Source organism: Archocentrus centrarchus, unplaced genomic scaffold (genome assembly GCF_007364275.1).
Source record: "Archocentrus centrarchus isolate MPI-CPG fArcCen1 unplaced genomic scaffold, fArcCen1 scaffold_37_ctg1, whole genome shotgun sequence".
Lineage (NCBI taxonomy): Eukaryota > Metazoa > Chordata > Actinopteri > Cichliformes > Cichlidae > Archocentrus > Archocentrus centrarchus.
Window position 1 is genome coordinate 1423775 of NW_022060264.1, and position 23657 is coordinate 1447431.

At 44.9% G+C, this 23657-nt stretch overlaps 1 protein-coding gene across 1 annotated transcript in view; it reads right to left on the minus strand.

Annotated features, from left to right (window-relative positions):
- shank2b (SH3 and multiple ankyrin repeat domains 2b) overlaps nucleotides 1-23657 on the minus strand; it is a 304111-nt gene that overhangs the window by 266526 nt on the left and 13928 nt on the right. The window contains 2 exon segments of the mRNA XM_030724518.1: nucleotides 7425-7533; nucleotides 11562-11633. Of these exon segments, the coding sequence (XP_030580378.1) occupies nucleotides 7425-7533; nucleotides 11562-11633 (181 nt within the window).

Below are 23657 nucleotides of genomic sequence, written 5' to 3' on the forward strand. Positions count from 1 at the left end.
TGTTACTTGCGCTAACCGGCAAGCACAGAGGATTAGGCCTGGCAGTTTACACCAACAATTCATGGTGTCTGGATGCTGAGGTGGTTTCAAAGGTCTGCATATCAGACACAGAGCTGCTGACAGTGAGATGTTGGCAACTTTGACCATCTAGCAGTCCTGCTCATGCCCATGTACAGACCCAGGGTGAAACAACAGAGACTTGCCATTAGGAAAGTCAGAGGTTGGTTACAGGATGCAATTCCCACACTGCAGGACTGTTTTGAGACAACACAGTGGGACATCTTAAGTAAGTGGCCACAAATGACAGGGGACTTGACCTGGAGAAACACACTGAATCAGTAATCAGCTACATTGATAAATGTATTGACAATGTGACAACGGTCAAAACCTACAGTGTCACAACAAAGGCAAACCCTGGATGTGTGCTGAAGTGTGTGCACTGCTGACAGCCAGAAACACAGCATTTATGTCAGGAGATGCAGCAGCATACAGACTGGCTAAGGAGGACCTGTCACGTGGGATTAGGGAGGCAAAGAGGTGGTATGGACAGAGACTTTACAGCCACTTCACTAACAGAGGGAACACCCGGCGGCTGTGGTAAGGCTTCCACTCTCTGACTGAGCCTCGCCCACACAGATATGCCTCAACAACCCCACCCGCCTGATGAACTCAAACATTTCTTTGCTTGGTTTGAGGCAAAGCAACACCACCCAGGCATGAAGGCTTCTACTTCAACTGACAATTAGATCTACTGAAGAAGATCCTTGCTAGTGTTAACCCATGGAAAGTGCAGGGTCTTGACAACATCCTTAGCTATATTGTGCTGAGCAACTAAAAGATGTCCTCACAAATATTTTCATACCTCTCTCAGCCAGGCAGTGGTACTCACATGCCTCAAAAGAGCTACCATCATCCCTGTGCCAAAGAAGCACAACCTGACTGATCTAAATGACTACCACCCCATGGCACTCACACATTTCTGATGAAGTGCTTTGAGTGGCTAGTCATGCAGCACATAAAATCCTACTAACCTGGACACCCTACAGTTTGCCTACAAGTAAACTGTTCCACTGAGGATGCCATCTCCACCAACTCCCACCTCATCCTGTCCCACCTGGAGGATAAAGACACCTACACGAGAGTCCTCTTCTTTGACTTCAATTGGCATTTAATGCTATAATTCCACAGCAACTGATGGAGAAGCTGAGGTTGCTGGACATGAACACTGGCATCTGCAACTGGGACGTCAGCTTTCTGACACAGACAGAACATCCAGCTCCATCATGGTAAACACAGGGTCCTTTCAGGGACTGCACTGCTGCCCACACCTCCAACCATAATCATTAAATATGCAGACATGTCTGTGGTGGGCCTCACTAAAAACAAAGATGGGGCTGCATAGAGAATGGAGGTGGCACAGCTGATATTGTGGTCCCATAACTTATTCCTTAACATAGAAAAAACAAAGGAGATGGTGATGGATTTCAGAAAACCTGGCAGATAGGCCTACAGTCCTCTGACCATAAATGGGGCTGCTGTGGAGAGGGTCAGCAGTGTCATTTCTTGGCGTCCACCTGGCAGAGGACTTGATCTTCACCACCAATACAACATCCATCGTAAGAAGGTCCAACAGCAGCTCCAGGAGACTCAGTAAGGCAGGTCTTTCCCACCGGCCACTTGACAACTTTCTACAGGGGCATCATTAAGAGTAATATGACTCACAGCCTCACCTCCTGGTTTGGCAGGTGTAAGAACCATGAGAATCATCAGCTGTACACTTGGCAATGACGGCCAAGAGGATCATAGGTGCCCCACCTCCCCTCGCTAATGGACATCTACAGCGAGCACTGCATCCGTGACAGATTTCCTAAAAGACCCTTACCACCCACCTCACGGCCTTTTGCCCTGCTACTATCTGGGAGAAAGTTCAGGAGCATCAGCTGTAGATCCAGCAGACTTTTCAACAGCTTCTTCCACAGGCTCTGAGAGCACTAAATAAAACTGTAAACCAGGGACCTTCTTCAAACATTTGCACAATTCTTGTTTTGCACAATCTTAATTGCACAGCACAGCATATGCAATTCAACACTTCAACAATTCAACGCTGCTGGCTGCTTGGCTTATTGCTGTTTTAAAATCTTAGTATCTTTATCTTAAATCTTGAATTTGTGTTCTAAAGTCAAAATGTGCATCAGTTTGTGCTTGGCTTGTTTTGTCATGATGAAAAATCCAGAAATGACTTCCAGCTGCACTGTGCAATTTTAAAAGATCTGTTGGTATCTTTCATTTGGCTTACATTAGACTGACTTGGGACAAACAGCACTTCACTGTAGTAAAGTGGTGGATATACTAGTTTTGAATAGAGCTCTACCTAATGCTAAAATGAGGTAAGTATACATTTCAGTGCAAGTTTCAGAGTTCAAAAAGAAAAGGCCACATATTAAGTATGACTTTCAATGAAGGTTCTCTCATGTATACTTTCTGATGCAACATTTGGATGTGTGTGAACTTTCATATTGCCTGTGCCACCATTCCATAATTCATTTGGGATCTTACAAGCTTTCCTTTCAGCACTTTCAGTCACAGTTCGGGTTGTTACCCTCATTTAAACTGATGTGAAGAAGCCTGATAAAAGCAGGTCAATTGTCTGTCAAAACCAATTAGAGTAGCAAAAGATCAACTTTGAGCTGATTAAAGCATCACTGAATATTTCTAAATTAGGTCATCAAAATAAGACACTTTAACAACAGCTCTGACCCCAAATCAAGCACTCATGCTCAGGCATTTCTAAATTGATAGAGAATCTTATACAGAAAAAGGAGCAACTAAGATCTGTAGTTGTTTCCGTGTCAAAATCAGTGATTTGATTCCAATCAGGAGCAGTTCTTTCAGTTCCTTTTTGCACTATATTGTGGGACAAAAATGTCTATCTCCTGCAAACTTATGTAAGTTAATTTTTTTCATTCTTGTAAAAATGTCACATTTGAGCAATATTTTTGTTGCACAGTGTAATGAAACAGGATACGAGAGACAAGAAATTCAATCACTGTTTGTTGTGAGAGTCATGAGCACTTTTCAAGAGTAGGAAAGCCATTTTTCGCCTTATACAAAAATGAATGGCACCAAGTGGGCAACCGGCTGCTTCTGAAGAGATGAAAATGAGCCTTGATTTGTCCAACTGTGTTGATAGTACAGAAACAGGGAGCAAGAAGACGATGAGTGATTTTTTGCTTGTTTTATTGATCACATGGAGCTTTTGCTCATTGACTAAGTAGATGATAGACACTCAGTAATGGGAGTCCTGAACTCCAGAGATGCCTCTTCCGCTAAGCAGTGAGACATTCAGTTAAGGATAGCGTGCAATATCTCTCAAAGACCATTAAGATAATCTCAATTCTCTACCTAATAACATCTTCTGCTCTCTGCTCCACTTTTATTTGCCTCGGTAGGCCACATTTAATCTGGCCAATCTGTCACTCAATATTGACTGTGTTACACGCTCCAGCACTACTAAATTACCCTTGACATATTCATTAAGTGGACATAAATAAATATAATTGTCACCCTTAACAATCAGATGAGTCAACAGTAGGCCCGTCGCGATAAACAATAAATCAGTTAATCGCATGATAACTTAAAATGAGGTTGACAGTTGTTATTTATCGGCTTTATTGTTTCTTCGTGTCTCTCTCTCTTTCTACTGAAGACACCAGATGGCAAAAGGCTTAACTCTGGTGCTCTCCACTGACCCCTCCCTTTCTCATTTCTTAGTGTAAGGGGTGGCGTGAACTATCGTGTCAGGTAGCCAGCTGCAGCATTAGAGCCCCGTGAGGAGTTAAACGCTATTTGATATATGGGGAGAAAACCCAAAATGAAACTGGTTTCAAAGTTGAACGCAACAGCGGCAGTAAGGGAGCACTTTGGATTTAAACTAAATGACCGAGGCGAACCGCTGAACCTTTGCGAGCCTGTATGTCGCATTTGTCATAAACGGTAGCAACTAAGTGCAGCAATACAACAAACTCGCACCTGCACCTAAATCACAATCATCCAAAGCAGTTTTCCCAGCTGGGGAAAAAACTACAACCAGTGGGCCTTCTCCGTCTTCAAGTTCCCGACAGTCCACCATCACTAGAGCATTTAATTGACAGACAGCGTACAAAAAGGATAGTGCGAAATGGTGCGCGCTCACAGACAGCGTAGTTCGCTTAATCGTTAGAGATGCTGCCCTTTAATATTGTTGAAAAGCCAGCATTTTGTTAGTTTGCACTTTTGTTTATAAAACTGTCAGTTTTGCCCATCTTCTCTATTTAAAACGAATGATTATTATTTTTTGAAGGGCAATTTAGTTTACAGACTTAATAATCCATACTGTTTTGGTTGAATGTTGTTTTTATTTCGAGGTTGGTTTTTTGTTGTGTTTAGTTTTTATTCAAGTGCATTTTTTGTTAAGGGAGATTGAGAGTCCATTTTATTTTTGTTTTTAGTTTTGTTTATTTTGTGTTCCAGCGTTCTTTGGAAATCAAAGTTTTTTGATCTTTGAGAGGATGTACTAGCATTATTATGTCATTATCATTACTAGTTTAAAAGGGTCTCCAAACAATATTATTGTTTATCGCAATAATTTCTGAGACAATTAATTGGCCAACAAAATTTGTTATCGTGACAGGCCTAGTCAACAGCACTCAAACTAGTGATTAGCAGGTGATTGGAGTGAGGTTTTTTTTTTTTTTTTCTTCCATATTTTTGAAGAAAACAGAGTAGCTTGGTTTTTCTTCCTCACAGACTGTTCTTCAAAAGTCCTCACTCCTCATTACAGTGAGTACAGCTGAACCATGTGTGTTTGTCACGTGCCACAGTAATACATGTCCTCCAAAAACTCACATCTCAATGTATGAATGCCTCCTCTTCCTCCTTGGGTTTTTTCTTTTCTTTCTTTTTTTTTTTTTTCTTTTTTTTAGTAAAAGCCTTGAGAGTGTCCTGTCAGTCTTATTGATTGTTGAATCTGTACTGAGCTGGAGAGTGGGCAATATTACAGTGAAAGGGTGGCGTGAAAAGTCTGTAGATTTTAAAAATAGATAAAGTTTTTACTGCCTTTAAAATGCAAGTATGAATTATTAACCATAGTCAGGGAATACATTTATGCTTGAACTAAGAGGGACCCCCCCCCCACACACACACACACACACACACACACATCCCAGAATGTTTTTTCACAGTTTCTATTTCAGTTTCTATTGTGATGTGATGTGAGGTGATGAAATGCAGGGTTTCTGAGATACATGTTAGGTTGAGTTTGGTGTTTTATGTATCCATCCATCTTCTTCTGCTTTTCCAGCACTGTTTCCCCACAGCGAGAAGGTCTGGGTTCGAATCCACCTTGGCCCCGGCCTTTTTGTGTGGAGTTTGCATGTTCTCCCCGTGTTTGTGTTGGTTTTCTCTGGTTTCCTCCCACAGTCCAAAGACATGCAGTTAGTGGGCTTAGGTTAATTGGTAATTCTAAATTGCCCATAAGTGTGAATGGTTGTCTGTCTCTCTGTGTTAGTGCTGTGACAGGCCTGTACAGGGTGTGCCCTATGAGCTCCAGCCCCCTTGCAACCCTGAATAGGATAAGTGGAAGAAAATGGATGGTCTGTTACCATCTCCAGTTGAGGTAAATAAAGAGCTTGCTTTTTGAGTAAATATAGTCAATAAAGGAAATAATTATGTCAGTGTTAATGTTAGCATAATGTCAGATTCAGATGAAACCCTGAATGTTTTGTAAGGAGATCAAGTTAAATGTATCTTTACCATTCATATTTCACATTGTCCTTCATTTACTGATGACAGATATTCCCTTAACATGCCTTACCCAACTCCATGTATTTTTGTTTTCAGCATCAGCAGGCAAAATGTGTTTGGACAACCACAGAGAGCATGGGTATGCTCCCTGTTATATAACAGTGCAGATGCAAACATCACATCCCTCCCTTTCAACTCAAAATGTTTTGTGTGTATTCCTTTTTAGTCTTTTGAGGCTACTTTGAAAAATATGCCTATATCACTCCTGATAGATTTCTCTTCTGTTTAACACAGAGAACCACTGATGTTGAGTGGAAAACAAGCTCAGCAGCAAATTAAGTCAAGTGAACAACAGAGTGGTCTCCTCAGTCTGCTTCCAAGTGGACCTATGAGGACTCCTAACTTTCATCCTAGCCTAGTATAGCATGAAACATCTGCTCACTTTAGTTTTATGGAACATTTATGTATTGAGTACACATTGACATTAGGACACAGCTCATTACCCTCCAGTGTGGTTGTAAAAACACTGGCTAGGATAACTATTTGCTCAGGATGCAGCAGGAAGACTGAACCCACATGTTCCTCACAGGAATCCCTATGCACAACTCACATTTACACCTTGATCAATTGAAATCTTTCACTGCTGCACATAGGCAGTGTCCTCCACTCCAGTAGCTTTGTGAAGTGCTGCATGTGTGGTATTCAGTGGCTCTTTTTATATTTGGCACCAAGGCTAAACAGCTCTGTTATATCAGTTAAATTATGGAATACTTTCACAGGGCGCTCTAGTTTGTCTTAAAGGGTTATTTCAGAGTCTTTTCTCACTTTCTTTTTAGAGTTCAACAGAGGTGAATAGCTTCTTAATGTTGTAAAAATGATTAAAAAATATTTTAAAAAACTCAATTCTGTGTGACTTCTTAAACTTAAAACTTTCATTAACCTCCACTGGCCTCACAGAATTTCACAGGTACTGTTTCTCTTCGGAACTGATCATCGACATGTGCATCTAATTGTTGCTTCAGCTCTGAAAAGGACACCCTCTTGCCTCTCATTACTCACTGAGCTACAACCTCTGCGTGGTGCAGCCTGTGGTCATGATATTACTGGATGTACACCCCTTGGCATCGGTGTTAGCTTCTATGTAATCAAAGGCCCTCAAAAAAGCCCTCCCTACTGCTCTTCGCTGCGCCCCACTGATCGTCACTGCCCCCCCTGGGATGTGAGTGCCTGTGCGTCCTGGGGTGCGTAGCCGGATGTCTTGGCGTGGCTTTTGGCCTGCTTCCTTGTCGGCTGTGGCCTCTTCAGCATGGGGGCGGGCTCTGCTGGGTTTTGGGCGGTTCTCGGGTGTCTGGGGCCTTGGGGCGGTGTTCTCAGTTTGTGCTGGGGGGGCTGGCCTAACCATGGGGCTCCGGTTAGCTCAATAATGTTTTCATATGTACATGTATTGAAAACTGTCACAATCAGCAATAAAATTTAAGTGTGTGATTCATTTAAATATTCTCCACCTCACATTTTTAAAACTCCTACAAATACATATGTAGCCAAAATAACTGTTAAACCCAGGCTTGCACTGCTACAAACTGTTAGTAAATCCTGTCCCTAGTGTGCTTGAAGTGTTTGCTGTCTGCAGCATGTTGCCTTACCACCAGTGTCGCTATCATGATAGTTGGGATCAAAGCCTCTCTCCAACATCTTGGCCACTTTGTCCACTTGATCGTGCTGAACAAGGTCCATGAATTTCCTCAGATTGGCCTGCAAAACCAGAGAAGACAAAGAGCTATTGGAGTGAGACAAAAGAACAAATGGTAGTGGGTGTGAGAGGGAAAGGTTCAGAGCTGCAAAAAGACTGAAATAGAAGTTGAGATAAAGAATAACTAAGGATAAAAGTGGAAACACTTAGGAATACATTGTGAGACAGAGGGACACTTGCAGACAGAAATGAGGGACCTGAAAGCAGGGTACAAAGGAGGGGACATGACAGAATTGAGAGTGTGACGAGTGGAAAGAGTGGAATGGCTGCTCCTTCCTGTTCTGTTTGCTTTCTTTCCAGGCCGGTTGATAAAAATAGATAAGAGAGCAGCTCCCCAAAGGAGAAGAGTAAAATGGGGAATGAAGAATGAGATAGCAGAAGAAGAGAAGGACAATGGGTAGCAAAATAAGAACAGATTGGAAAGAAAGACATGAGAATAAATGATGATACATAACAGAATTTTTTTTTTTTTTTTACCTCTGAACTAATCGATTAGAAAAATTCCAAAAGAATTTATTTACTGCTGGAATTAATCTATCACAATTCTATGTGTGGACTTGAGGAGTCCCTGTTTTAATTTCTGTTCAGTATGCCATATAATGACAAAATGAATGAAAAAATAAATACAAAAATCAAAAATGGATTTAATCCAGGCAGGCCATGAAGTCAAGTTAGGCTACACTGCTGGTGTATCAATTTCAGTCCACCTCACCTGATGGCTTGGCTGATACTGATCAGCCTAAAGTGACTGAGTCAAACCAAGCTGGTTTTATCACAGATGCAGAGAACTGCTGTTTAAATCTTAACTATGATGAGTCAGTCCCAGTTAAATACCTGGAAATGTCAAGAGTTCATGTGCATGGCCTGTGTTTTTATGCAATGTTTTATTTAATGTAGCTGATATGTCCCTTGTGCATGTGTGTGTGTGTGTGTGTGTGTGTGTGTGTGTGTGTGTGTGTGTGTGTGTGTGTGTGTGTGTGTGTGTGTGTGTGTGTGTGTGTGTATGTGTGTCTCCAGGCCTGATGAATCAGAGTCTGGAGGATGGTACCCTATTCTTCTCTCTCCTTTTCTCCCTTTAGTGAAATAGTTTGGCAGACTGATGGTTGATTGGCTCTCTCAGTATAAGCTTGAGCCAACCACAGAGCAGCAGACTGCATGGTAAACAGGATTAGCTCCAAAAAGTTGGGTCAAGCCAACAAACAATTCCATATTAGAAATAGATGTCTGTCAAGCATATTTTCGATCCAGTGACTTTTGTAAACTTATTAGTGCATTAATCTCCATGCACCATATTTATTACTTCTGCCAAGAAGGTTATGTTTCTGGTACCATTGGCATGTATGCCATTCTTTCTGTAAACATGATAGCTTGAAAAGGTTAGAATGAATTCTGATAAAACCTTGTAGGGTTGTAGAGTGGGATCATGTTAACAATCCATTAAAATATGCCTCATATCAACCAAGGTCTACAAGGTCAACTTCATGATTTATTTGTCAGAAATTGAAAAAAAAAAAAATAAAACTTATAACTTAGAAACTATGATTCTTGTGTGTGAATGAATATAAAAAGTACTGTATAAAGATTTTAAATGTCATATCACAATTGACCTCTGTCCTCGCCTTCAAAATCAATAAATTGATCTGAAGGTCAAAGTGATAATAATGTTATATAGCGCTACTGTAGAAATTGCCTGAGTCAGACTCAAATGGCCCATGGAATTTGTAAAAAATCTGTCTTCTGTGTAAGTTGGATAAAATCAAATTCTTCAAAATATCAGACAGAGTTTGGGGTCTAATGTCAAATTTTGTGGCAATGGCTTTCTGCTTCATCCCTGGATTTGCTTCCGCAAATTTTATAATCTCATATTTTTGCTCATAAGTGCGAGTTTGTAGCTTACGTTTGACTCCTGCGCTTGCCATGATTGTCTCGAGTGAAATGAACTGATTCACCCAATGCAGCCAATCCAGACATCACGTGACTGTATAGACACTCAAGCAGTCTCCAGGCATTGTTAGTATATGTAGTTGTGCATGAATCAGCCGATGCATGGAGTTTGCGTAGATCGTAGATATTGGAATTGGGCTTGGCAGGAGCTGTGGAGGGTTTTAGTGCTAAACTAAATTGGAAATGTATTACAATGGGACCAGATTTTCCATCCGAGGTAGGTGAAAATCCCACTTGTATGATCCGATTTTGGTGATGATTTTTATTGGAATTAGGAAAAATTGGAACCCGCAGAAGCTATCCGACTAGAGGGAAAATCAGATTTGTACAACTTCGACTTTGGCAATTTCTACTGTATTTAAAACTATGTTTTTTGCTGCCATTTTTTTGTATTGACAACATATAGGCATATAGGGAATTTTATATAGGGATTCGAAATATCATATTACTCTGAACCTCTGACCTTTTCTTCAAAGTCAAATAAGGTCAAACTTTCATAAAATGTCTTTTGTCTTTAGAATTTTGCTTAAATTTTTACTGCCTTTATATTGGAAACATTTTTTTAAAATATACCGGTATATAGGGATTCTAAATATCACATTATAGTTTGTATGTCACATATTTATGTGACATATTTGAATGACCTCACTTGGGTTTCAGCAAGGCAAATAACAAAGGCCTGCACTTTGCACTTGTTTTTACTGCACTGCAAACTTCTTAAAGTATGTTCAAAAAGAACAAGGTATAAAAAATACAATACTATTCCCTTAAAAGTAAATATTGCCCAAAGAATGAGCTTGACGGAGGTTTGCACTCTTGGAGTGCTTCTTGTTAAACATGTGCTTCTTTACTTTTCATTTCTCACTCGCTTTTGGTTCTTGTTGCCTCCCACCCATGTCCATCCTCTCGTCCCTGTATTCGAGATAGAATTAGAGCAGCTGTCAGACAGTTTCCCAGAGTGCTGGTAACAGAGTGCTGCCAGAGACACTTCTACTTTGGCTGCACTACAGGATTACAGTAGCTGTGGGACAGCAGCCCAGAGCTAGCCTTACACAGCCATGAAGAGGCTAAAAATCTTCAATTTACTGTATACATTTATTTAAATTCATGTGGGAGGAATAGAGATGGAGTGAGGGAGCAGCCTGCTGTTAGGCTGCTGGAAAAAAGAGACTTCATCTGAGCAGTATACAACCTTCCAGAGTTTTCCTCGACTATCACAGAGGAACGGTAAAGCTGAATAAGTATTACTGACAGGTAAGCACTGTATCCCTCACTCTTTTCTTGTCACACAACTCAAGCTCCCAAGGACCACACCAAACAGATGCAAGCACTCTCCTAATCCAATTAAACAGTGAAGCTACTAATAGGAAATGCAATCTGTGAGCATCCTTTCTTTTCTGATTTTATTATTTTATTTTGGCGACATCTTTGGTGTGAAACAGCCATTACTGTGGTGTTTTCACGCTGCACTTCCCAGAGGCCAACCGACAGTCAGACTGAGGTGGGCGGGAGTGTGACATTTATTTCTTGGGTGTCTTTGTCTGTTCAGCTACCAATGATAATTTGTTTCCTAGTTGGGAATGATTCTAGTGTCCATAGTGGGCCACTAACAAGAGTCTTTCAGCTGCCTGTCCCCAGTTTCTGAGAGCATTTATTGCTGTTTTAAACACCAAGTGTCAGTCAGGTCTTTCCAAAAGATGCTAAGCACTGTATCCTACCAGTTAGATATCCTCCTTCATATTTTTTACCTCTCTGGGATTTTTTATCCATTCAGTCCAACTGAATTGTGTGTAGAAGTTCATCAGTAGTTTATTATAAACAAAGGAAATGATGCTTGGTCTTTACCTGCATGTCAAAATCAAGTTGGAGTAAATGTAATGTGTCTAGGTGATGTGCCAATAATTGCTGTATGTGTATAACCAGTTTCTGCTTTCAGTCAGAGCTGTCTCGTGATAAATGACTTGCAGTCTCTGTCTGAGAGCCAGTATGCATGTTTTTAAAACCTTAAACATTATGTCAAAAAACTGACTTCTAATGATATTGTTATCTTCATAACATTGTGTCTACTTTGCAACAAAAACCTTACCTTTGTATGAAGTTTGGCAATCTGCTTCTCGTCAACATTGGGTTGTCTGTAGACTCTGCTCTTGTAGCGGAACTGTTGAGTGAAAAAAATGTAATTGTAAGTATCGCAGTTACTGTGCCCAGACCTCCCTCTCACCAGCTACCTCATCCAGCTGACAGAGGGACCCAGAGGTGTTCCCAGGCCAGCCAAGAGATATAATCTCTCCAGCTCCCGGTAGGATATGCCCAGAACACCTCACCCAAGAGGTAACCAGGAGGCATCCTAGTCAGAAGCCCGAACAACCTCAACTGGCTCCTTTCGATGTGGTGGAGCAGTGGGTCTACTCTGAGCCCCTCCCAAATGACTGCACTCTTTAGGGAGCCACCCTTTCTAGGAAGCCCATTTTTGCCGCTTGTATCTGCAATCTTATTCTTTCAGTCACTACCCAAAGCTCATGACCATGAGAAAGAGTAGGGACGTAGATTGACTGGTAAATTGACAGCTTTGCTTTCACACTCAGCTCCCTCTTTACCATGACAGACAGGTGCAGCATCCACATCACTGCAGATGCAGACCCTGTCAATCTCCTGCTCCCTTCTCCGGTCACTTGTAAACAGGACCCTGACATACTTAGGTGCCGTTTACACGAAGCCGTTTTCACTGGAAACTGTGTCGTTTTGATGCGTTTCAGCCTTTCGTTTACACGATGGCGTTTCAGAAACGATCTGCGTTTACACGATGACATGTGAAACGATGAAAACGATGTAGTTCCCATGCCAGGCCACAAGTTGGCGTTGGTTTTCTCTTTGCAAAGTTTGTTTATGCAAGACGCACATGCGTGGAGTAGGTAGTGTGGCAAATTGTTCATTACTTACAAAACAGCCAATGTGAGAGGTTTTGTGTGGACTGACGATGAGGTTGGATCGCTGGTGCACACAACGCTGAATTACAAATGGTAAAAACACAAGAAAAGCATAAGAAGCACTCATGAATCCGCGAGTACTGTTTATCAATTTGTGCGTGCGCGAAAAAACTGTGGCCGTCGCAACCACAGTGCGCATGTGCGAGTCGAGTGTTTTCAAATCACCCCGGGTTCAAGTGTTTACACGAGAACGCAAACCGGTGCGTTTCTGAAACGCTCTACTCTGGACCCCGTTTCCGAAACACATCGTTTTCACTCTGTTGTCGTGTAAACAGAAGGGCGAAACGCATCCAAACAACACCGTTGTCGTGTAAACGCAAGGCCGAAACACATCAAAGCGACGCCGTTTCAAAATGAAAACGGTCTCGTGTAAACAGCACCATAAGCTCCTTCAACTGAGGTCAGCAACTCATCCTTGAGCTGGAGTGGGCACTCCACTCTTTTCTGGCTGAGGACCATGGCCTCAGACTTAGAGGTGCTAATTCCCACGCAGCTGCTTCACACTTAGCTGTGAACCACTCCCGTGTGAGCTGGTGGCCACCACCTGATGAAGCCAACAGGACCGCATCACCCACAAAAGGCAGAAATGAGATTATGAGGCCACCAAGGTGGAAGCCTTCTGCCACATGGCTACACCTAGAAATTCTGTTCATAAAAATAATGAACAGAAGCTGAGACAAAGCGCAGCCCTAGTGGAGTCCAACACCCACAGGAAACGAGCCTGAGTTATTGCCAGCAATACAGGCAAAGCTTTTGCTGTGGTTGTACAGGGACTGAATGGCCCACAACAATGGGCCAGACACCCCATACTCCACCCCCCCCCCCCCCCCCCCCCCCCCCCCCCCACACACACACACACACACACACACACACACACCGAAGGGATGCACTTGAATGCCTTCTCCAAGTCCAAAAATGCATGTAGACTGGTGGGCAAATTCCCACGCACACTTGAATATCCTCCAGAGGATAAAGAGCTGATCCAGTGTTCCGTGACCAGGACAAAAACCGCATTGTTCTTCTTGCATCCGAGGTTTTACTAACGGACGAACCCTCCTTTCACGCAACCTGGCATAGACCTTCTAGTGGAGGCTGAGATAGTGTCATCACCCGATAGTTAGAGCACACCCTCTGATCCTCCTTCCTAAAGATGGGGGATATCACCCCAGTCTGCCAATTCAGTGGCACACAAATCCACACAATGTCACAGAGGCGTATCAACAAAGACAGCCCTACCACATCCAGAGTCTTCAAGAACTCAGGGTGAATCTTGTCCACCTCAGGGGCCCTGCCACCAAGGAGCTGTTTAACCATGTTTCCCAGATCCTCAGACTCTGCTTCTGCTACAGAAGGCATGTTAGTGGGATTAAGGAGATCCACAAAGTTCCACCACCCGACTATATCTTCAGTTGAAGTCAGCAGCACCCCACCCGTACTATATATCATGTGAGTAGAGCGCTGCTTTCCTCTCCTCAGTCACCTGACAGTTTGCCAGAATCTCTTCAAGGCTGTCCAAAAGTCTTTTTCCGTGGCCTCACCGAACTCCTCCCACACCTTAGTTTTTGCTTCGGCCACCGCCCGAGCCACGTTCCACTTGGTCTGCCAGTACCTGTCAGCTGCCTCTGGAGTCCCACAGGCTAAGCCTGATAGGACTCCTTCTTCAGCTTGATGGCTCACTTTACCTCCGGTGACCACCATGTGGTTCGAGGATTACGACCATGACAGGCACCAACCACCTTGCAGCCACAGCTCTGAGCAGCAGCCTCAACAGTGGAGGTGTGGAACATGGTCCATTTGGACTCAGTGTCCTCGGCCTCACTCAGAATGCTGACAAAGTTATGCCAGAGGTGGGAGATGTATCTGCGATGGTTTTTTATCGTAGTTTCATTTTAATGGAGAAAGACAGAATACAACCAAAAAAAAATACCCTGAAAAACACATTATATAAAAGTCATAAATTGATTTACATGTCACTGAGTGAAATACGTATTTGATCCCCAAGCAAAGAAGGACTGAGTACTTGGTCAACAATCTTTGTTGCCAAGCAAGACGTTTCTTGTAGTTGGTCACCTGGTTTGCATACATCTCAGGGGGGATTTTTGCCCGCTTCTCTTTACAGAAACTTGTCTGTTGCTTGGGAACTTGAACTTTCAACTCCCTCCATAGATTTTTGACAGGCTTTGGGTCTAGACTGGTTAGGCCACTCCATGACATAATGTGCTCCTTCTTTAGCCACTCCTTTGTTGCCTTGGCAGTATATTTTGGGTGATTGTCATACTGGAAGACCCATCCATAGTGCAGGTTCGGTGTTCTGGCTGAGGTTCTTGTTCAAGATTTTACAGTACAGTGGTACCTCGAGATACGAGTTTAATTCGTTCCAGAGCCGAGCTCGTAAGTAGAGCAGCTCGTATCTCGAACAAATTTTCCCCATTTAAAATAAAGGAAATAGGTTTAATCCGTTCCAGCCCTTTGACAAGTCCCCAAAATATCCCAAATTATGAAAAATACATGTTTTTAATTAAGAAAAAGACAATTATACACAGATGAAACATAAAAAAATAAATAAAAGAAAAACGTATAAAATACGGTACTGTAATCCTACCTTGGCGACAGATGAGCACGGCGACAGATGAGCACGGCAACGGAGAGCGGCTGAGGAGAGAGCGAGGGAGGGAGGGATCCTGGCACGGTATGAAGCGTAGATACGAGATACCACCAGTGTTGCCAAGTCCGCTTATTATAAGCATTTTTTTGGGATTGTTTTTGAAGGTGAAGTTGCTTATTTGGGCTTGCCTTTCTTTCCGAGTGAAACTCCTTGATTATCACTCGGCGCCCCATAATCAGTGTTGCCAAGTCCGCTTATTATAAGCGACTTTGGGCTTGTTTTTTTCTAAAGTCGCTTGCAAATCTCGTGAGTCGCGGGTTGTGGTTTTTTTGGGCTTATTTTTGAATGTGGAGTTGCTTATGTGGGCTTGACTTTTCTTTCCGAGTGAAACTCCTTGAATATCTCTCGGCGCCCTATAATAAAGCAAAAGACGAGTGGTAGGTAGTTTGTCCCTTCCAAGCCCCGTTTCCTGTTTATCGCTCCTGCACAAGTTGACTGGGCGCACACCCAAAAAACACTCATAACAGCCCAGAGTGAGGAGGCAGCGCAAGAATGAGCTCCAGTAGGTGGGGAAAATATAGAAAAAAATATAATAAAGAGTGGGAGAAAGGCAGCGCACTTACAGAATGGATCCGAGCTCAGATGGGAGACAGTGGCGCTAAAAGTGGGTATGCACTCTATGCAATGCATGGGGCACCGCACAAGAGGGCTGTGCCAAAAGGATGCGACGAAATTATTTCTCTAGTCGCATTTTCTGTATTTAACAGCTGTGCGCATGAAATGATCAATAACAGAGGAACGGCGCTGATTAGGCACCCCCTGTACTCCTTCACCTCCCCTCCTCCTGCCCCCCCCCCCCCCCCCCCCCCCCAAAAAAAAAAAAAAAAAAATTAATTGTGTCCGCATACAGCTCTGAAAGTAGCTTCGGTCCTAATGGGAGACGTACCAAAGGCATTCCCCAGATTCTGCAAGTGTGAAATATGTGCTCACCATGCTGATTTAGTTCAACATGCTAATACAGAGAAGCACACACACAAAAAAACTGTGCACCCCTCTCTTCTATGAGGCTAAGAACCATGGGTTTTACTGCTCCAAAGCACAATGAGACAAAACAAAGAAGTGAGCTATACTACTATAGAGCTATACTGTTTAAAAGCGGCCTCAGGTTTACGCAGTGTTGTGGGTTGCCAGTTGAGCATCTTTTGGGCTTGTTTTCATATAGCTGGTTGCTTGTTTCTGTTGCGAGATCTGGCAACACTGCCCATAATAAAGTAAAAGATGAGTGGTAGGTAGTTTGTCCCTTCCAATCCCCCGTTTCCTGTTTATCACTCCCGCACAAGTTGACCGGGTGCACACCCAAACAAACAAAACTGTGTCCGCATAAACCTCAGAAAGTAGCTGCGGTCCTGATGGGAGACGTATCAAAGGCACTCTGCAGATTTTGCAAGTGTGAAATATGTTCTCACCATGCTGATTTAATTCAACATGCTAATACTGAGAAGCACACACCCACAAAAAAACAAAACTGTGCACACTTCTCTTCTATGAGGCTAAGAAACATGGATTTCACTGCTCCAAAACACAATGAGACAAAACAAAAAGTGAGCTATACTGCTATAGAGCTATACCGCTTTTAAACGGTATAGAGCTATACCGTTTAAAAGCGGCCTCAGTTTAACACAGTGTTGTGGGTTGCCAGTTGGGCTTTTTTGGGCTTGTTTTCATAGGATGGGATGCGAGAGTATGGGATTAAATTTGTCTCAATATTATTCAAATAAAAAAAAACTAATCTCAATCAAAAAAAAAATTGTGGTCAAAACTTTCAGAATTGTAATGAAATAATTTTTTGTAAAACTATTTTTTTTTATTCAAATTACAAAAGTTTTGTCTTAAAACTATTTTTTTATTTTTTATTTAAATGACTAATTTTTTCTCGTGAAAAAAAATTTATTTGCAAAACCTAAACTTTTATTTGCGCATGTCAGAAATCTTTGGTTACGATTCTCTAACTTTTGGTTTTGATGCTCCCTTTTTTTGGTTTTGTTTTTTGAACTCTCGGAACGTGAACATACTGGGGCGGGGCCTAAAGATGAACGATGTAACACGTGTCCCTATTGGTTAGCGCTGACTAAAGCGGCAGCCTCTGATCCCTCCCACCTGCCGAGCACTGCAGGGCTTGCTTTGTTTCAGTTACAGGACATCAACACTAGAAAAGAATGGAGGTAACACAGAGTCTGAATGGTAACTAATTTTCACAAATTTACACTGCTTAACAGCTACTACTAAAGTGTCCATCCTCTTTTCAAAGAAGAAAGTCTTGCACAACTTATGAGGACAGTCGATATTATCATGCTATTGTGGTGGCCACATATATGCACATTTCACACCAGAATGCCCCAAGCTCTTATTGCGAAGAGAGAGACCGGAATAGATAGGGAAAAGGCGGGAGAGAGAGGCCTAGGATAAAAGGGCTTGACTCCTCCTTTTGAGGAGTTATATTGGGAGTTGAGTTTGTTGTGAGTTTTTTCCTAATAAAGCTGAAACTACATACCGGCTCGTGTCTCCTTCCACCGACTCCTACATTGGTGACCCCGACTAAAGAACATGTCTGCTGACGACAGCTCAGCGGCCGCTGTTTCCTCACCAGCCGCCGCCGTTTCCTCACCAGCCGCCGCCGTTTCTCCCGCTATTTTTGCGGCCACGGTCAAGCTCCCGGAGTTCTGGCAGCACGATCCAGAGCCTTGGTTCCAGCATGTGGAGGCCCAGTTTCACCTCCGCGGGATCACCTCAGACGACACCAAGTATTACCATGTCGTCGCGGCGCTGGACTCTGCTTCTACCCGCCGGCTGATGGGACTGCTCCGGGACCCGCCGCCTGCTAACAAGTATGGAGCGCTGAAGGAGAACCTTCTGCGGATTTATCAGCTTTCAGACGAAGAGCGGGCTGATCGCCTGTTGTCCCTGAATGGCTTGGGAGATGGTAAACCCTCCGAGCTGATGGAGCGCATGCTGGCTCTGCTCGGCCCGGGCGACGCTTCGTTTCTCTTTACGCATCTGTTCCTGCGCCAGCTCCCCCCTCCCGTGCGCACCGCGCTAGCCAGCTCCGCTCTGATACGGGCCAAGGATTACCGCGGGCTAGCTGAAGAGGCGGACAAGATTTTGCTGGCATCCAGGCATTCCGGTGTGCATGCACTTTTACCGAGTGCGGCTCTACAAGGGACGGAGGCTAGAGAAGCTGGTGCTGTGGCCGCCGTCGCAGAGCGCCGGAGGAAGGAGAGCGTGCTCTGCTTCTATCATCGCCGGTTCGGAGTGAAGGCGAAGCGCTGCATTCCGCCGTGTACCTTCCAGCACCAGGGAAACGAGAGGGCCGGTGCTCACTAGCAGCTGTGTGCGCTGGCAGCTCGGACAAGCTGCTCTTCATTGAGGACACTGCTTCGGGACGCCGTCTGCTTGTGGACTCGGGTGCTCAGCGTAGCATCATGCCGGCTTCAGCTGCGGACGCCTTGGGACAATGTCACGGACCCCTGCTGGACGCGGCGAACGGTACCCCCATTCGCACATATGGAATGAGGTTGGTGACTGTGTGTTTCAAGGGACGTCAGTTTAACTGGGACTTTGTGATAGCGTCTGTGTCAGTACCTATACTCGGCGCTGATTTCTTGTGTGCTTTCAGGTTGTTGGTCGATGTAGCTAATAGGTGCTTGATAGATGCTGTGTCTTTTGATACCTACCCCTGTACACTTGGTAGTCCTCGCCCCCTGCCCCTCGCTAACATGCTTGCCACAGGTGATGAGTACCAGCGTTTGCTTGCCGAGTTTCCCACCCTCACGGTTCCCACCTTCTCTGCAGCCGTAGCTAAACATGGTGTGGAGCATTACATTACCACTGTGGGTCCGCCGGTTTTTGCGCGTGCACGCCGTCTCGATGCCGCGAAGTTAGCGATAGCCAGGGAGGAGTTTGCAAACATGGAGCGCCTTGGTATTGTGCGCCGCTCAAACAGCCCGTGGGCGTCCCCGTTGCACATGGTCCCTAAAGCTGACGGTGGGTGGCGCCCTTGTGGGGATTTTAGGCGCCTTAATAATGCGACGACTAATGACAGGTACCCGGTTCCCCACATTCAAGATTTTTCGGTTCATCTTGCGGGGGCAACTATTTTTTCAAAGGTGGATTTGGTGAGGGGATACCATCAGGTTCCTGTCCATCCGCGTGATGTGCCCAAGACCGCGGTTATCACTCCTTTTGGCCTTTTCGAGTTTTTGCGAATGCCCTTCGGTCTGAAGGGCGCGGCACAGACGTTTCAGCGCCTCATGGACTCCGTTTTGCGTGGTATGCCATTTTTGTTCGTCTATCTGGATGACATACTGGTGGCCAGCCCTTCCGCCGCGGAGCATTCAGTGCACCTCCGCCAGTTGTTTGAGCGTCTCAGTGAGCACGGTTTGATTGTGAATCCAGCTAAATGCCAGTTCGGTCTGCCGGCCATAGAGTTTTTGGGACACCTCGTTTCGCCCCAAGGGGCGTTTCCCCTGCCCGCTAAGGTGGAGGCGGTTTCTGCTTTTCCGCGCCCTTCCTCAGTGAAGCCCCTGCAGGAGTTTTTGGGGATGGTGAACTTTTATAACCGTTTCATCCCCCGGGCTGCTCACCTCATGCACCCTCTGTACAATGCACTTAAGGGCAAGAAAGGCAACCAAGAGATAGAGTGGACACCTGAGCGGGTGCAGGCATTTGACAGTGCCAAAGCTGCTCTTGCCAACGCTGCCCTGCTGGCCCACCCGTCTCCCGAGGCGCCTGTTGCCCTTACTACCGATGCCTCCGATTTTGCAGTCGGGGCCGTGTGCGAACAATGGGTGGGTGGTGCTTGGCAGCCCCTCGCCTTTTTTAGCAGGAAGCTTCGGGATGCGGAGAGAAAGTACAGTACGTTTGACAGGGAGCTCCTTGCCCTTTTTCTCGCGACGCGTCATTTCCGGTTCCTGCTTGAGGGCCGTGACTTTACCGCTTTTGTAGACCACAAACCTCTCACATTTGCCATGGCAAAGGTTTCAGAACCATGGACTGCACGGCAGCAACGGCAGCTTTCTGCTATTTCAGAGTTTACCACTGACATTCAGCACGTCGCCGGCAAGTGTAATCGGGTGGCTGACTGTCTGTCCAGGGCGCAGGTTAGTTCTGTGCATTTGGGAGTGGACTACTCTGCCATGGCTGCCGACCAACTTACGGATACGGAGATTCAGGCTTTTAAGGCGGCCGAGTCCAGTTTGCGTTTGGAAGATGTCTCATTTCAGGATAGTGGCGTAACCCTACTTTGCGACGTCTCATTGGGCAGGCCTCGCCCCTTGGTTCCTGCTTGCTGGCGTCGGCGGGTTTTTGAGGCAGTTCATTCTCTTTCGCACCCAGGAGTTAAAGCCTCAGTTAAGTTGGTAGGGGCCAAGTTTGTGTGGCCCGGCCTCCGGAACGAGGTCAGGGCGTGGGCTTCCTCATGTGTTGCTTGTCAGCGCGCCAAAGTGCAACGACACACCAAATCCCCTCTGGAGCACTTTCCCATACCACAGAGAAGGTTCGAACATGTCCATGTAGACCTGGTAGGTCCATTTCCCCCTTCCCGGGGTTTCACCCATCTCCTGACAATGGTGGACAGGACGACTCGGTGGCCTGAAGCAGTTCCTTTGGCGTCAACCACCTCAGCAGATGTTGCTCGTGCGTTCGTCTCCTCCTGGATATCTCGGTTTGGCGTACCGCTTGACTTGACATCTGACAGGGGTCCTCAGTTCACGTCTGAGCTGTGGACTGCTGTGGCGGAGAACCTTGGCGTCAGACTCCATCGCACTACCGCGTACCACCCGCAGTCCAATGGCCTTTGCGAGAGGTTCCACCGTACCATGAAGGCTGCCTTACGGGCTGCGCTGGTGGACAGCAGCTGGGTTGACCGCCTTCCTTGGGTCCTGCTGGGCCTGCGTGCGACACCTAAGGAGGACCTGCAGTCTTCTTCAGCCGAGCTGGTCCTGGGCCAGCCTTTGAGGGTTCCAGGGGAATTCCTTCCTGGTGCATCTGCTTCGGGGGCTGACAAAAGGAGCGGGCCGGTTTTCCCGGGGAATGATAGGTTTTTGGCCCCAGTAGCGGCGCATCACTGCCTTCCACAGTCATATGTGCCAAAGGACCTGATGTCTGCCAAGTACATTTTTATCCGCCATGACGCGCACCGTGCTCCACTTCGACCTCCTTATGATGGTCCATTCCGTGTGCTAGAGGTGGGACCTAAGGATTTTTTGGTTGAGCTGGGAGGTCGTCAGGAGCGGGTTTCGGTGGATCGCCTTAAGCCTGCTCACATGTTTCCGGATGGTCCTATTGAGTTGGCCCAACCTCCGCGCCGCGGTCGTCCTCCCATTTCTATGCCTCACTCGGAGGACCTGCCCCCCGCTGCTGTTTTTTCCCCTGCGAGGGGGCAGTCTCGCCGTAGTCGGGGCTATGCCCCTCCCTCGTTTTCACCACCTGTGGTCGCCAAGCACAGCCGTAGTGGCCGCCTTGTTAAACCCCCTAGGAGATACTCTTGATGTGGTATTTTATTTTTGCTATGTTGAGTTAAAATGGTTGCTGTTTTTATTATTGTATTGTTTGCCATTCTGTGTGTTCAGGGGGGGCCTGTGTGGTGGCCACATATATGCACATTTCACACCAGAATGCCCCAAGCTCTTATTGCGAAGAGAGAGACCGGAATAGATAGGGAAAAGGCGGGAGAGAGAGGCCTAGGATAAAAGGGCTTGACTCCTCCTTTTGAGGAGTTATATTTGGAGTTGAGTTTGTTGTGAGTTTTTTCCTAATAAAGCTGAGACTACATACCGGCTCGTGTCTCCTTCCACCGACTCCTACACTATCCTATTTGATTGAGATTAGTTTTTTTTGTTTGAATAATATTGAGACAAATTTAATCCCATACGAGAGGATTGTGGGACCGAGCGCCGACGTGCCAACTATCGGTGGTGTCCCAAAGCTCGGCTCGTATCTTGGAACTGAGCTCGTATCTAGAGCATTTTTTGCTCGAGCCGCGGCTCGTATCTCGAAAAACTCGTATGTGGAGCAGCTCGTATCTCGAGGTACCACTGTACATGGCACTGTCCATTGGCCCCGCAATGTGGTGAAGTTATCCTGTACCCTAAGAAGAAAAACAGCCCCAAAAACATAATGTTTCCACCTCCATGCTTGACTGTGGGGATGGTGTTCTTTGGCTCATACTCAGCATTTCTCCTCCTCCAGGTCAAGTTGATGCCAAAGAGCTCCATATTGGTGACATCTGACAAAGCACTTTCACCCAAACATTCTCTGAATCATTTAGATGTTCACTGGCAAACTTAAGATGGGCCTGTACATGTGCCATCTTGAGCTATCTTGCCCCTGACAGCTCTTTGGTCTTGCCTATGGTGGTGGAGAGGTTGGAAAGGAAGAAACTGATTCTTTGGGCAGATGTGCTATATACACATAAGTCAGACACTGTCTTTGGAGGTGAGAAAACTTATAAATTCATCAGGGAATGAAAGAATTATTTTCCCCACTGTATAGCCATTTTAGAATCACCAATTAATCTAACATGCTGGAGTACCAGAAGATAAATACAGTAGTGTATGAAACTTTTTCGCCCAAAGGTTTAGATGTATATCCATAGTCCAATCCCATCTGAAGGTCTCAAAATTGGTAGAGGTAATTTATATTGGTTGGTTTCCTGCAATGGATCTAGCATAGTCCACAAATTTCAGTAGAGTTGAGTTTAAGGTTACGCTTATTTGTTCATTCCAAAACCACTTTTGATGTCTTTTTTGTTTGTTTGTATTTGTTTGTTTGTTTGTTTGCTTCTTTTTTTTTGGGGGGGTGGGGGGTGGGGGGGGGTCCTGCTGAAACACCCAATTTTGTACAAGTTTTCACCATCTAGCTGTCAAACAGTAATCAAGCAAAGTGAATCATGAAGCTAGATGACACACATCAATTAGTTATACTGCAGGAATGTCTTCAAGACATAAAGGCGTGGATGACCTCTCATTTTATGCTTCCAAATTTAGATAAAACTGAAGTTATGGTACTCGGCCCTCCAAACCTTAGAAACATGGTGTCTAACCAGATACTTACTCTGGATGGCATTACCTTGGCCTCCAGTAACACTGTGAGGTATCTTGGAGTAATTTTGACCAGGATAAGTCCTACTGTGCACATATTAACCAAATATGTAGGACTGCTTTCTTGTATTTGTGCAATATCTCTAAAATTAGAAACATCCCGTCTCAGCATGATGCTGAAAAGCTAATTCATGCATTTATTACTTCTAGGCTGGACTATTGTAATTCACTATTATCAGGCTGTCCTAAAAGCTCCCTGAAAAGTCTTCAGCTGATCCAAAATGCTGCAGCTAGAGTACTGACAGGGACTGGAAAGAATAATCAGGCCACATCTTATCTTAGAGACCTGATAGTACCGTATCACCCCAAGAGAGCACTTTGATCTCAGACTGCTGGCTTACTTGTGGTTCCTAGGAAAATTACGAGTAGCATGGGAGGCAGAGCCTTCAGCTTTCAGGCCCCTCTTTTGTGGAACCAGCTCCCAGTTTCGATTC